This window comes from Echinops telfairi, unplaced genomic scaffold, assembly GCF_000313985.2.
Source record: "Echinops telfairi isolate 266 unplaced genomic scaffold, ASM31398v2 ScPeMD7_7461;HRSCAF=8499, whole genome shotgun sequence".
NCBI lineage: Eukaryota > Metazoa > Chordata > Mammalia > Afrosoricida > Tenrecidae > Echinops > Echinops telfairi.
In genome coordinates, this window is record NW_022111361.1 from 7043501 (window position 1) to 7059243 (window position 15743).

General features: G+C 43.7%; 1 protein-coding gene across 9 annotated transcripts in view; it reads left to right on the top strand.

The window, feature by feature from the left end:
* NEBL (nebulette) overlaps positions 1–15743 on the top strand; it is a 463302-nt gene that overhangs the window by 389338 nt on the left and 58221 nt on the right. For 4 of the 9 annotated variants that reach the window (XM_045300212.1, XM_045300217.1, XM_045300214.1 and 1 more), the window contains 4 exons: positions 28–138; positions 2066–2176; positions 13402–13512; positions 13916–14026. The exons of 2 other annotated variants lie outside the window; for them this stretch is intronic. In XM_045300212.1, coding sequence (XP_045156147.1) covers positions 28–138; positions 2066–2176; positions 13402–13512; positions 13916–14026 — 444 coding nt within the window. The remainder of the gene's footprint in view (positions 1–27; positions 139–2065; positions 2177–13401; positions 13513–13915; positions 14027–15743) is intronic. 3 more of the 9 variants (XM_045300216.1, XM_045300215.1, XM_045300218.1) reach the window with 3 other exon arrangements.

Sequence of the window (15743 nt, forward strand, 5' to 3'; positions counted from 1 at the left end):
TTGAATGGTATTATTCTTGTCTCCTAGAAAGAATATAAGAAAGATTTGGAAAATGAAATCAAAGGGAAAGGAATGGAACTCAGCTCAGAAGTTCTTGAAATTCAAAGAGCAAAGCGAGCATCCGAAATGGCGAGTGAGGTGAGTATATCTCAGGGCAGCATGGTAGGTCAAGCGCTACATGCGCTCTCCGGCTTCTCCCTGCCCATGACTGAAAAACAAAACCAAGAAGCTGTTTCTTTTTTCTACATGGTACTCTCTTTTTCAAAAATGACCATTTCTTCATTTTGCAGAACATGCATACAAACAAACAGTCGATGTAGAGAGTACCCAGTTCCATGAGACTGAATTGGCTCATTTAAGCCCATGAAGGTGGAAGGCAGAGCGCCCAGGGCACCATGGTCAACCACTAATTGCAGCTGTAGAGTTTATGGACTCAGCAGGTCATAATCCAGGGACTCTCACAGGCCTTGCTTAGACCGCTGAACAACCCTAGCTAAACCTCTTCATTAAAGGAAAGCGGCTCCTTCCAACTCCCTGTGACCTTTCTGAGAAGGAATGGAATACCTCTGAGATCCTTCAGTTTTTGAACCCTTATATTCCCTCATCGCCATGGGGCTAAATAATAACTTTTTGGCTGGAGGGGAATCGAGCTGAAAGTAGCGGTGAAGAAAATTCAAGATTCGCTCTTATTAGTTAGGGAATTGTGGGGACGATGATAGCCCTATTGGTTAGGTTGACCATGATAGAAACCCAACCTGACTTGTGTTAAGCAACAGAAGAAATTTATTGATTTAATGGAATGGGAAAAAAGGTCCTAAGGTCAAATTGCTTCAGCCTGGAATTCAAATGATGTCAGTCTCTCCATTGCTTCCCTCCCTCAGTATTGTTAAAGTCTCTCTTGGCTTCATTCTTAGAAGGCTGTCTCTCTGTGGCGGCCCCCCCTAACAGCTTCATAATTAATTTCCATAGCTGGCAATCTCAGGGAGAAATGACCATGTTCTCTTAGAGCTCCAGTTAAAGAATGTGATTAGGTCAATCACAATTTTGTGTCTACTGCTGACCTGTCGTCATCAAGCCCTGTGGTTGGCGAGTGTAGTAATCTTGGTCTCAGGCCAACCATTTGTTTAGTTCATTTTCTGTGCCGGTTTGAAAGACATTTTAAGTATAGCCTATTCTGAAGAATGATGTCTTTTTTCTTTTATATTCAACTTTGGCCATATTAATGCTTTTTAAAATAAGTTAGAGGGTAGAAGAAATATTTTAGTATAGCTAAGTATATATGTAGGAAGGTGGTAGAATTGAACCCACCCTGTAGTGAATGAAGTGAGAGCAGTATAAAGACAAGTCCCCAGACGAAAATCGAGGCGTTTTTGCCAGAAGAGGGATAGTGGGTCTGGTTAGGGGGAAGAACGATGTCCACTGTGATGCCTTTGACTAATATGGTCATTACACAACCACAATTCTTCTGTTACTGGTGACATCCATAGTCTACATTCAGGTTAAAATCTGGAATAACTTTTCATGATGATTTGGAGAAATTCCTAATGGCAGAAATCAGCCAAATTGCGTTAAATGAAAAGGTGATGGCAAGAATTCCAATAAATTGAGCCTTATTCGAAGGAAAGACTGATGTATGGAGAGAGCAGTAATATAACATAAATTCTCAATTCCCAAGGACCAACTCTACCCTGGGCGCTATGCCATGTGCCTGCTCATTTATTCCTATAGTAATCCTGCATTGGATGAATTATTTCCCACATTTCTAGAAGAATAAACCAAAGATTGGGAATGTTGAGAAACATTTCCAGCATTGCATAGTTCATGAATGCTCTGGCCTCAAAATCAATTGTATTGATGCCATATCAGCCTGTTTATACCCACCCTCTCCCCCTCAGCACCCAGCACCTAGCACCCAACCCCCAGACAGTTGTTAATATATACATATACATGATCATTCATAGTTCAAAATGAGTTATATTTTGTTTTTCAAATGCTTGCCTCTCGTCAGTTGTAAACATGTGTGTCCACAGAGTGTCTGACTGTTGTTGGATGTTGCCTTTTCCAGAAAGAATACAAGAAAGACCTGGAGTTCATGATCAAAGGCAAGGGAATGCACGTGGGCACAGACACCCTTGAAATCCAGCGGGCCAAAAAGGCTTCGGAGATAGCTAGTGAGGTGAGAGAATGCCTGGGACAGACCTGGAAGTGCCTATTTTGGAACTTAGTATAAATCATATTACCCACTGGCTTGGTATATGGAATTTTCCAAATCTTTGCGGCTGGTTTTAATAGGTCTGGATGGAAATACTCTCAATCAGTCTGCTTCTTTGAAAATTCACATTCGTGTTTTTTTTTTTTTCCGTCACGCGAATATTCTTGAAGCACACGAAGCTCAGGAAAAGGTATTTGCACGACCTGTGTACAGACCGTCTTCCTTTGTCCCCTGATATGTTGTGAGCTGTTGTTGAGTTGACCTGCAGCTCCTGGCAGCCCCAGGTACAAGGCAGCAAAATGCCGCAGCCTCTGGGGCCACCTCATAAACCGTTAGAGATCACATCATTACTCATAAGCCTTTTATTGGTTTGTGTTTGGAAATAGGTTCTAAGGACCTTTCTTCCTCGTCCGTCTTCGTTGTAAGCTGTGCTGTGGTGTGTTCAGTGTCGCAGCAGCACGCAAGCCTTCATTGGCGCAGGGTTGATGGACATGAGTGCAGTGGCCAGGAAGTCTCATGTGGAAGGCAGTGTTTCCAATTCTGAGTTCCCCCTGTGCCTTCCATCAATCGAGGCTACTATCAATGTTTTCATACTGTCTTTCCTTTAACAATAGGTCATGATGGGTGCTCGATATGTCATGTTAGATAGAACAGGTATCTGATACATTTCTCATCTTAGTATATCTGTCCTTTCAACTGTTCATTGTGGCAGTGATGGCCATCTCTGTGTGATTTGCTCTGTGGTCTCAGAAAAGCCTCGGTTGACCCATTCTTACCCTGTCCCTGACATTTCTACAGCCAGTAGTTTGGGTGGAAGTAGTATATCTTTCTGAATGACCTTGTTCTTCACTCAATAAGAATATTTTTCCCTTTTCATGTAATGCATGCAGTTCCTGGCATGACATGAATTTAGAGATTTGCCTGAGAGGCTCTCTATCAAATATCAGTTATGGGAGTCAGACCATAGAGGCATTTCAGAAGAAACACCTAGGAATGAGTTCCCTGCTTCTTGGACTCTCTGGAGTAGACACTACCTGGAAAGAGACGATTTTGTAAGAAGCCCAAGTGATGACAAATTTGAGTTGAAGGTTTAAGGATATTTGCTGACTTAGAGCGAGGCTGATTAAGCGGGGCCTTCGATGGGCCCCTCCGAGAGTTGCTCTGTGACCTATGTAGTTTGGAAGAGCTAACTCGGGCTTCATTCACACACAGGAGATGGCGGAAGATGAAAGATAGCTGGTTAGTTATTATGACTGTGTGGGTATCTTCCTACAATCCCAGGGGTTGGCACCACCCAGGGAAATGACATGACCAAGATTGGATTAGACAGAGAATTTTAAAAAAACATTTTATTAGGGGCTCATACAACTCTTATCACAATCCATACGTACATCAATTGTGCAAAGCACATTTGTACATTCATTGCCCTCATCATTCTCAAAACATTTGCTCTCCACTTAAGCCCCTGGCATCAGCTCCTCATTTTCCCCTCTCTCCCTGCTCCCTCCTCCCTCAGGAACCCTTGATAATTTATAAATTATCATTTTGTCATATCTTGCACTGTCCAATGTCTCCCTTCACCCACTTTTCTGTTATCCGAGATGGAGGATTTATGGATGCTATTTGATTCCTTTCACTGGACTTCCAAGCATCCAGCAAGTAATTAACTACTTACCTAACCACTGGGTTATGAGTAGGCTGCTAACCTCTAGGTCAGCAGTTCAAAACCATCAGCCACTCCACTGGAGATAACTGATGCTTTCTACTCCCATAAAGATTTATAGTCTCAGAAACCCACAGGGACAGTTTTACCCTGTCCTATAGAGTCACTATGAGTTGGAATCAGTTTTATGGCAGTGCTAGAATCACCGTAGAATCACTACATACAATAATATGAATTTTTTTCTTATTATAAGAAGGGAGTTATGTTCAATTCAAAGTAGCACATTGGGACATACGTAGGGCTTCAGGACCAGAGGAGTTTTGAAGTTGTCCTTATGGAAGTGAGAATTTAAGTGAAGAGAAGGTATCTTTGTTTTTGAAAAAGAAAAATGTGGGAAAACATAGATTTTGTATTTTATTCTTTCACCTAACAGCAGACTTCGAAGCATATTCCCTGTATGGGAAGTTGGCATGTTTTCACACACAGATATGTCTAGTGGGTGTAGATTAGTTCATTCAGGATTACGTTGCCCGAGAGAAGGAGCCAGGATGACAGCTTTAGTCGGATGCGTCATGCTGCCCATCTAGAGCAAAGATCTAAAAACCAAGCGAAATAGAGGCCAGGTGGAAATCCTGGCCCTTCAAAGGAAAGATGAAGAACGGAATGAAATGCCGGTCCGAAGGAGAGCTGGATGGAGGAATGCAGTGACGGAGGGATGCGGAGCAGAGGAACGCTGCCTGCCAGCCTGGCTCAACGTGGCCATTCTGAGACAAAGCACCTTTGGATGAGGAACACAGAAAGACGACTTCATGGCGTCCCCCATAGGAAGCCAAAGAGCTGAGAAAAAGCATCCCAAGGAAGCAAGATGAGCAGAACATGATCCGGATTTAAGGAGTGAAAGCCCAGGATTGAGGGCAAGCGTTCCAGCGAGCCGATCCTGGTATCCATAAAGGAAAGAGGGAGCGAGGATCCAGACACAGGTCCATGCTAGAGAGGTGGTCCCTGACCATGAACGTGGTTGGCATGCACAAAGCAGTCGATTCTCTACCCAACCAGACTACACGCAACTCCGAGATCCTTGAACTTGAAGGGGCCAGGCCTTGATTGCTTATCGTGGCCACTGGAAAATGCTTCCACAACTTTGCCTGCTGACCTGAGAAGTGTGCTCCTCCTTCCCCAGCACTCCTGATTATTAGAACCAGGAACCCCCTCGCTTAGAGACATGAATCCACTAACTCTGCAGCCCACAGTGGTCACCCTCCCTTTCGTCATCTTCCCCTCACCTGGATTTTGTCTCCACCCCCCTCTCCCCTGCCCTTCCCTGAGCTATAGTGGCTATAGTACCCTGTCCACCTGACCCTGTCCCCAGCCCTGCGTTTCACCAATCGGAGTGGCAACTTTCCCTCCCAAGCATCATCAGCCTAAATAAGTTAAAAAATCAAAGGATGGGGAAAACAATGACTAAGCAGATGCTCAAAACTCACTGCAATCAAGTCTATGCCAACTCATAGCGACCCCCTGTGGGTTTCTGAGACTGTCACTGTTTACTGAGGTAGAAAACCCATCAAGCAACCCAAAAAGAGCAGCGGTGGTAATATTAATATCTGATCAACATAAATCAAACTCCATCCCAGGAGACAAAGAAGGACACAATAATGATTAAGGAAGGGATCAATCTAACAAGATGACATTGTCGTTTGGTTGTTAACTGCCATTGAGTCTGTTCTGACCCATAGTGACCATATATGCACCACAGGACCCGCTTCGCACAACAAAACACTGCCTGGTCCTGCACCATCACCATGGCTTCTCTACCTGAGCCCGTTGTTGCAGCCGCTGTGTCAATCCATTGACTTGAGGGCCTGCCTCTCCTTTCACCATCCCTCCACTTTACCAAGCATGATGTCCTTTTCCAGGGACCGGCCTCCCCCGATAAAATGTCCAAAGTACATAAGACAAAGTCTTGCCATCCTTGCCTCTAAGGAGCATGCTGGCTCTGTACGCCTTCCAAGGCAGATCTGTTTGTCTTCTCAGCAGCCCATGGTACTTTCAACAGTCTTCACTATCACCTTAAATCAAATACATTGATTCTTTTGTAGCCATCTTTAATCAATGTCCTCACATGCACCTGAGGCAAGATCATGACTTGGGTCAGGTCTATCTTAGTCCTCAAAGTACTGTCCTTGCTTGTCCATACTCTATAAGAGGGCTTATGCATCAGCTTTACCCAATGCAACACGTCTTTTATCTCTTGACTGGTACTTCCATGAGCATTGATTGTGGGGCCAAGCAAGACCAAATCCTTGACAGCTTCAACCTTTTTCTCTCCCTTTCACATGATGTTACCTGTTGGTCCAATTGTGCGGATTTTGGACTTCTTTACATTGAGTTGTAATCCATACTGAAGGTTGTAATCCTTGATCTTCTACAGGAAGTGCCAAAATGCCTCCTCATTCTCAACAAGCAAGAGCATGTCATCTGCACACCGCAGGTTGTTAACAAGCCTTCCTGCAATCCTGATGCCAAATTCTTCTTTTTATAATCCGACTTCATTGATAATGTACTCAGAATGCAGATTGAATAAATCTGGTGAGATTTATCTGATACACACTTTTCCTAATTTTAAACCATGCAGTATTTCTTTGTTCTATTTGCACAACTGCCCCTCGATCCATGTACAAGCTCTGTATGAGCACAAAGAAGTGGTCTGGAATTTTTCCATTAGTTTTTGAAACCGTTTCAAAAACGGAATGGAAAGTTTACATTTTCTCTCGATTTTTTAATTTTTTTTCAGGAATAATTTGAAACCTCATTTTTTGGCATCCAATAACCTAATTGAAAAGTGCATAAAAAACCTCAAGCAAAATCCAAGGTGAAATAGACTTTTACAGCAATAGCTGCAAACATTAGCCCACACTTTAGCAGGACCTCCGACCGAAAAATGACTCAAACGAAATGCAACCAAGATAGCATAATCAACCCGTTTGACCTCCTAGACACCTGACAGCAGCCCAGTCCACATGGTCTCCGGCTCACAGGGATGCTTTTCTGTAGTAGACCAGACTGTAGGTCACAAAGAAAGCCGCAGAAAATGAAAGCACTGGAAAGCATGTTTTCGGATCGCAACACTATCGTACCAGAAATCAGAAACATGAGCAACAAGGGGGAAAAATTTAAACACATGGGTAATAGAAGAAATTAAAAATAAAACAAAAAAGTCTAGAAACAAATGAAAACAACATACTAAAATGTACAGGACACAGTAAAAAGAATTCATGGCCATTAATGCACACAATAAAAAGAATGCATCAACATAAGGACCTTCACTGTGCAACTCACACCAAAGAAAGATCAACAAAAAAAGCCCCAGCCAACAGAAGAAAGGCACTAATACAGATTAGAGAAGAAATAAATGAAAAACAAAAGAAAGAGACAAAACTAAGATTGCAGGCTTTTGTTGTTGTTTTGAGAGAGAATCAGTAAAATAGACAAACAACTGGCTAAATTGACAGAGGATAAGAATGAGAATATGCAAATAGCCAAAACAACAACCGAGAAAAGAGATTTTATAACAGAACCAACCGATATAAAAACAAACAAACAAACGTGGCAGAACATTATGAAAAACTGCACTCCAACACATTTGTAAACTTAGAAGAGATTGACAGATTTCTAGAAACACAACACTTCCCTAAAGTAACATAAATTTAGGTAGGAAATTTGAACAGACTCCCAACGAAAGAAGAAATTGAAGAGGTCAGGGGGAAAAAATACAAACAAAAAAAGCCCCGGCTCAGATAGCTTCACTGGAAATTTGACCAAACATTCAGAGAAGCAGACTCCAGTCTGACTCAAACGATTCCAGAATATAAAAAAGGAAGGAATCCACCCACAGGCGTTATGTGAAGCCAGCAAAACCCTGGTTCCAACCCCAGATAGAGACACCGCTAAAAAGGACATTTTAGACCTCCCCTCATGAAGACAGACCCAAAGTGCACAACACAGTCCTAGCCAACAGAATTCACTTGCGCATCAAAATGAATAGTATATCCTGATGAAGTGGGATTCATGCCAGCAATACAAGGTTGGTTCAGCATCAGAACAATCAATCAACAGAATCCACCGTCTTCGTAAAGGAAAAGAAGCACTTGATTATCCAGATGCAGAACGGGCATCTGGTGAACATCAGCCCTTATTCTTGATAAAAACTCTTAGCAAAATAGGAATCGAAGGGGAACAATGAGGAGCTGATGCTGGGGGCTTCGGTGGAGAGCAAATGTTTTGAGAATGATGAGGGCAATTAATGTACAAATGTGCTTGACAAAATGGATGTATGGATGGATTGTGATGAGTCGTATGAACTCCTAATGAAACGATTATAAAAAAGAAGCAGCACTCAGGAACTGAAAAGATGGTGATGTGTTTTCAGGATTAAGATCCCAATCACCAAATTAGCAGATTCCGGGAATCCAAAAGGCAAGCAAATTTTGGGAATAATGAGGGCAACAAATGTATAGATGTGCTTTACACAATTGATCTATGTATTGTGATGAATTGTATGAGCCCCAATAAATTGCTTTTAAAAAAAAAATCCCAATCACCAGGTTCAACCGCCACTTAACAATACTTTGATTTCCATGTGCCCACTTCTCAGTATTGTTTTTCTCTCTTCAGTGATAATAAAAAAATCGTTCCAAGAAAAAAAAAAAAAGGAAAAGAGAAAGAGCTCCGCCCAAGTAAGGGCATAGGTACAAAACCAACAGCCAACCTTATTCTCGATGGAGAGAGATCAAAACCTTCTTTTTGAGAAAAGCAGCCATCAAGGGATGCCTTGCATCACTGCTTTTACTCAGTGTTGTTCTGAGCCCTTAAAGAAGTAGCAGCAGTGTTCTTTTTCCGACACGCTGCTGTTCTCACAAGCTCACCGCCCTTGAGTGGATTCCAAGTCACAGCGCCCCTGCCGGACAGAGTGGAACTACCCCTGTGAGTTTCTGGGACCGGGACTTTTACGCAGAGTCAAAAGCCTTGCCTTTGTTTTCCGAAGCTTTTCTTTTTTTTTTTTAAATCAATTTATTGGGGCTCATACAATTCATCACAATACCGTTTCATCTTTCTACCATGCTGCTGCGGGTGGATTTGAACTGCAGCTCAATCCATAACCCACTGCACTCCCACACTTCTCGTTCTACACACAGAGGGGCTTCAAAAATCTGTGGACAGTGTCTTTAAATTCAGTTTTTCCATAAATGTTTTGAAACACGCCCCCGCCCCCCCCGTATACATTTGCACATGTTCATTTATATGTTAGAGCACACAACAGGCGTAATCCTGAAAAGATCTTAGCTGTAGTTACCAGACCCCTCCCTGGATTGGGATCCCAGGCTTGAGGACAAAGTGCCATAGCCTTAAGGTCATCGAGGTCAATTGGAATAATCTAATCATGGGCACAATATGCTAATCCTACTTTGGGGGATGGTAACTGGAGTCTTCAGAACTTGCTAGAAGTCTCCTATGTTACAACTCCTGGTCACTTTCCATCTGCAGCAGAGCAAAGTCAAGAAAACCAGAGACCGGAGGAAACAATTAGTCCAAAGGACTAATGGGATTCATGAACGACAGCCTCTACTAGTCTGAGACCAGAAGAAATGGATGGTGCCCAGTGACTACTACTGACAGCTCTGACACAGATAGCAATAGGAGGTATCAGACAAAGCAGGAGCAGACAGTCGAATGAAATTCAAACGCATGGAAAAGAGTCTGATGTCTACTAGTGGATCCCCAGGACTGTCCTTAGATATCCTGCTAGCTTAGAACGGAAGCCACTTCCAGAAAGACCTTTAGCCACATGAAAGACAGAGCTGTGAGGTGAACAATTTCCTCAGGAAAAAACTTGCTTTTCCGTCTCATCCGCTGTCTGAAACCAAAAGGCATCATTGCTTCAAAGTCAAGTGAAGAAGTCAGGGAGAGGTAGGACAATTGGGCAAAGGGAAAGAGGAGACAGAGTGGGTGCTGCTGTCATAGTGTGAGGGTTGCAACCAAGGTCCCAAATAACTGGTGTGTAGATTGCTGAGTAGGAATCTATTTTGCTCTGCAAACTTGTTCAATCGCAGTAAAGTCATTTTAACCCTCTAGAACATACCCCCCAAACAACAACAACAAACAACAACAACAAACAACAACAAAACTCATTGCCATTGAGTCGATTCCAATTCATAGTGACCCTGTAGGATAGGAGAGAACTACCCCTGTGCGTTTCGGGGACCGTAACCCTTTCTAGGATTCAAAAGCCTCGTCTTTCTCCCACGGAGCAGCTGGTGGTTTTGAACTAACTGCTGGGCTTGTAGTTAGTAACCCACTATAGTTCCTGTAACCTCTATGCCACTAGGGTGCCTTCCAACACATAGGCAATGAGTATCGAAGTGGTTTAAGAAACAAAACTCTTCAGAAAAGTTTTCAGATATGGAGCAAACTAAATTTTGACACATGAAAAAGATTGTAATACATGGCATTTCATTTCCGACTCAGGTGTTATTCATCAAAGTCAGTAAAATGTATTTCCAAGTTAAGAAATAGAAAGAATGTGTGATTTAGAGTCCCCCTCCCTTCTTTGGGACTGTGGCCTAGGAAAGTGGTGTTGATTTGGTTATGGAGAACGGGGGGAAGACTTAGACTTAAGAGGAATCAGCTCTATGATGGTTACGTGCCACTCAGACCAGTTTTGTCGAGGCTACCGTCTTTGTCCTCCTATCAAATTAGTAAACCGACATTTACTGTATAATAGAATTTTTTATAGATGGGGATTATGCCAGCATTAAAATAAAAGGACTGGGGAGAAACTGAATTGAACATGGTGAAAGGTTTTCTTCTTTTTGTAAATTTTTATTGAGGAATAACATGCATACAGAAAAGTATCCAGAAAGGTGTGCATCTTGCTGAATTTTACACTCAGCAGTTTTTTAATACGACAGAAGTATCTTTTTTATTTTATTTTTTAATTATTTTATTTAGGGCTCATACAACTCTTATCACAATCCATACATACATCAATTGTGTAAAGCACACTTGTACATTCATTGCCCTCATCATTCTCAAAATATTTGCTGTCCACTTGAGCCCCTGGTATCAGCTCATCATTTTCCCCCCTTCCTCCCCTTTACCCCTCCGTCATGAACCCTTGATAATTTATGAGTTATTATTTTGTCATATCTTGCACTGTCCAATGTCTTCTTTCACCCACTTTTCTGTCGTCTGTTCCCCAGGGAGGAGGTTATATGTAAATCCGTATAATCAGTTCCCCCTTTCCAACCCACCCTTCCTTCACCCTCCCGGTACCGCCACTCTCACCACTGGTCCTGAAGGGATCATCTGCCCTGGATTCCCTGTGTTTCCAGTTCCTATCTGTACCAAAGTACAACCTCTGGTCTAGCCAGACTTGCAAGGTAGAACTCGGATCATGATAGTGGGTGCAGGGAGGAAACATTTAGGACCTAGAGGGAAGTTGTATGTTTCATCGTTGCTACGTCGCACTCTTACTGGCTCGTCTCCTCCCCAAGACCCTTTGTAAGGGGATGTCCAGTGGCCTACAAATGGGCTTTGGGTCTTCACTCCACACTCACCCCCTCATTCACAATGATAGGTTTTTTGTTCTGATGATGCCTGATCCCTGATCCCTTTGACACCTCATGATCGCACAGGCCAGTGTGATTCTTCCATGTGGGCTTTGTTGCTTCTGAGCTAGATGGCCGCTTGTTCACCTTTAAGCCTTTAAACCCCAGATGCTATATCTTTAGAAAGCTGGGCACCATCAGCTTTCTTCACCACATTTGCTTATGCACCCATTACGACAGAAGTATTTTAAAAGGTGTGTGTCTGTGCCAATTTTACTAAGACTCAGCCGGCTCCTGGGTGGCCCAAGTGATTTTCCTTAGCTTGATAGGCTACTGACCTAAAGGCTGATGGTTTGAAACCTCCCAGAGATGGCTGGTGATCTGCTTCCATCCTTCAAGATTCTAGCCAAAGTACTCGGAGGAGCCGTGCTACTCTGTGACCCGTGGGCTCCCGTGAGTCAGAATTGACTGGACAGGGTCCACGGGCGACCCCTATCTCCAAAATAATTTAAGGAGAGCATTTATTAAGTCTAAAAAGAGACAAAAACAACACGAAGACATAGACTCATCACCTAGAGGAGGGAGACCATTAGCATGAGGTTAAAATGGCGCCCCAGGGTTTGTTGAGAATACAACACTTTAAGAAGGCCCGTGGGAGGGCAAAGGAAGTTGTTGCAAAAGCATGATTGGTGGCAGATCAGGACATCCCAGTTACAGGGGAGCCTAGGGAAGCAGAAACAGGATCGTGGTTGGGACACGTACATTACTAGGGTAGAAGGGCTTCCAAGATGGGTCCAGGGCCCACCAACCAAGGCAGCCAGGATGAGACTGATAGGGTATGACTCCTGACTATTCAATCCCTGGTACCATCCCCAGGATGTGACCTTCGTCATGGACACACCCTAAGACTGTCCCTCCCTGGGCATGCCACTCGCCAGAGCCTTCTGCCTGCATTACCTCCATGGTTAGTGATCAGAAAGAATTCAAGGGAGGCTTCATCTACTTGGGAAACCTCCCCCCAAATGGTTTTTGGGCTGTAAACGGGGATGCTGAGAATTTAAGACAGCAGCAAGAGCTAAAGATAGATGATAGATAGATAGATAGATAGATAGATAGATAGATAGATAGATAGATAGAGATAGAGAGATAGAGGTGCCAAAATAGTATAGGACATGGATTCATGCTTAGGCATGCCTCAATCTAGGGCTCAAAGAACGTGACCAAGATTTGCTTTCTGTCTTTCTCGTATTTGCAAAGGGACTGCCAGCAGCGGCAGGGGGCGACACACTTCTTCATTCCTGTCCAACAGGCAAGATAAAGGTCTCCTGATGTCTCCTGTGGAAAAAAAATCTGTCCATCCTGGGACCAATCATGATGGGTCCAAGTTAACCTATAATGATTTATTTAAATCCCATAGGGCTCATTGGTGGCCTACGTAGATCCTACCTAAGTCGAATGGTTTAGAATAAGAGAACACTGAGTGACCTGGCAGCAAATTATGTGTGTGTGTGTGTGTGTGTGTGTGTGTGTATGTGTGTGCTGTTGACAGGAAAAGCAACCAGCAGTTATTCTCCACAGAGCCAAAGTTAGAACGTTGCAACCATGTTTTATTGCTATTTATCAATTAAGTTAGCCCTATGTCAATCACCAATTCACCGTTTTCATCATATTCAAATATAAAAACGTCCCCTCATCTAGCTCTGTTTTTCCTTCTTAATTCAGATTTTAAAAGCTTTCTGATTCATGGTGAAGAAGTCGCTCCTATTGCAAGTTGAAACTTTCTGGTTCTGTGATTATAAAAGAAATAAGACTGCACCTTATCTGCAGAAGACACAATCTTGATGTCAACTGACTTTATGGTTTTTCAATACAAATGTTCAAATTGTTATAGAGTCCAAAATGTATTTTATTTTGCACAGAAAGACTATAAAAGGGATCTGGAGACTGAAATTAAAGGGAAAGGCATGCAGGTGGGCACAGATACCGTGGATATCCAGAGAGCTAGGAAAGCATCCGAAATGGCCAGCCAGGTAAGAGGGTCAACCTAAAAACCCCTCCCTACCACAGAGTGGATACTGACTACCGGACAGGGGGGATCTGCCTCTGTGATTTTTTTCCAAGATTGTAACTCATCTTTCCCCCATGGAGTGGCTGGTGGTTAGGAACTGCTACTTGCAGTTAGAAGCCCAATTCATAACCACTAATACGGCCCCCCAAATGTAAAACTATCAGAAAACATCAAATCGTATCCAGAAAGAATATAATGATGAGCTCTGTGTGGCTTTGTAGTACAGCAGGGATACCAGTGTTTGGAATGGCTTAGTTACAGGCACGTTAGGGCCGTAGGGTGGCTTTGAGATTCACATATGTTACTCTCTGCCTTGCTATGTAAGGTTAGGGCGGAGCTCTGGGAAGTGTTTTCTGTTTTCTCAGAAAGAATATAAGAAAGACTTGGAAAACGAAATTAAAGGGAGAGGAATGCAAGTGAGCATGGATATCCCGGAGATGCTTCGAGCCAAGAGAGCCGCTGAAATCTACAGCCAGGTGAGTGGCGAGGGAAGGTTCTTCCCACAGGCAGCAGTGTGTGCCCTGCTCGCCAGTCGCCATGTGCTTTGTGTGCCCGCTTGATTTACATCTTTTGCAGCCCTTGCCTTCAAACTCAGTGCGCTCGGTGATAGAGGAATGATTGGCCAACCTTGATTAACCTCACTAATGAAAAGGATGCTTGTTGCCTAAGCAGGGCAGAGGGGATTGCACGACGAAGCCCCTCCCTGAGGGCCCCTCTTTTTGAATTCAAGGACTTTGGACCTTTTGGTTTCAGTGCCATGCCGTTGCATCTAACACTGTTTGCTCATGTGTGCAACAGAAGAGAAGCACATCCGATCTGTCTTTTAAGGAGCCTGCACGGCACAGAGGTCTTGCTCCCGAGGAGAGGCTGGTAGTTTCAAACTGCAGACCTCGTGCTGAGCAGCCCCACCTGTAATCACAGTGCCACCAGGGCTCCTTCTTGAAACCCTGGGGACACATAAATTGGACAAACAGCCATGCGTCAGTGGAGGAATGTTACTGTCTCAAGAACGCGAATCTCCTTTGTTCATTTAGCAAATGCTTCCTGCGCACCCATGTGCAGGCATGATTAGATGGTCTTGCCCATGGGGATCGATTGCCCAATGTAATAATCAAATGATCAGATAAATACAGTATCACAGACCTCGAGAGACACGACCAGAAATGGAAAAGTGTCAAGAGTGAACTATCCGGGGAAGCCTGAGCTATTCCGATTTCCCATTTTCATTTAATGGTGTGTGGGCGTGATGGGTGCGACACAAAGATGTATCTGATAGGAAGGGATTTTAATCCATTTTGGGTATAACAATGGCCACAGCGGATGCAGCAATACAGTGGTGCATTCCAGCCAGAGCAGCAGTGTGCCCAAAGGGGCTGCTTCTTTGACTGTGGAACTAGACAGGCTGGGTTTGTTCCCACCCTGACAGGGACGGTCTAGCGCTTCATCTCCCATCTGTAATAGGAGGATACAGACATTACCTGCCCTGCAGGTGGAATCAATGAGTGGTGTTACAGTCTTCAGTGTTTGATCTTTGCATAGGGTAGGAAACGTAAGGAACTACATATGTGACGTAGTAACTGCTACATACGTCCTGGAAGGAGTCAGGAGGCCACATCGAACAGGGACCGCCCATGAGAGAGGATGATGTCCTCAACTTGGAAAGGACATCGTGGTGTTTGAACATGGAGGAATAGGAACCCTGAGAAACCAGGAGCCCTCTCCTCTGCCCACGCAGAGACAAGCCTGCTCCCTGGACTGTTTGCTTTCTCCCTCACTTCTGACTGCTTTTGCATCAGCAACTGCTTCGCATCATCAACCATTCACAGCCCTGTGGTGTGGTAGGGTTCGAAGAAGCATGTCGTTCTCTGTTTCACTCACACACACACACACCACCACACACACACATACACATACACCACCACATACACATACACACATACCATCACATACACACAAACCACCACATACACATACACACACACCACCACATACACATACACCACCACATATCATACACATACGCCATCACATACACACACACCACCACATACACATACACATACACCACCACATACACATATACATACACATACACACACACCATCACATACACACAAACCACCACATACACATACACACACAGCACCACATATACATACACATACACCACCACATACACATACACATACACCA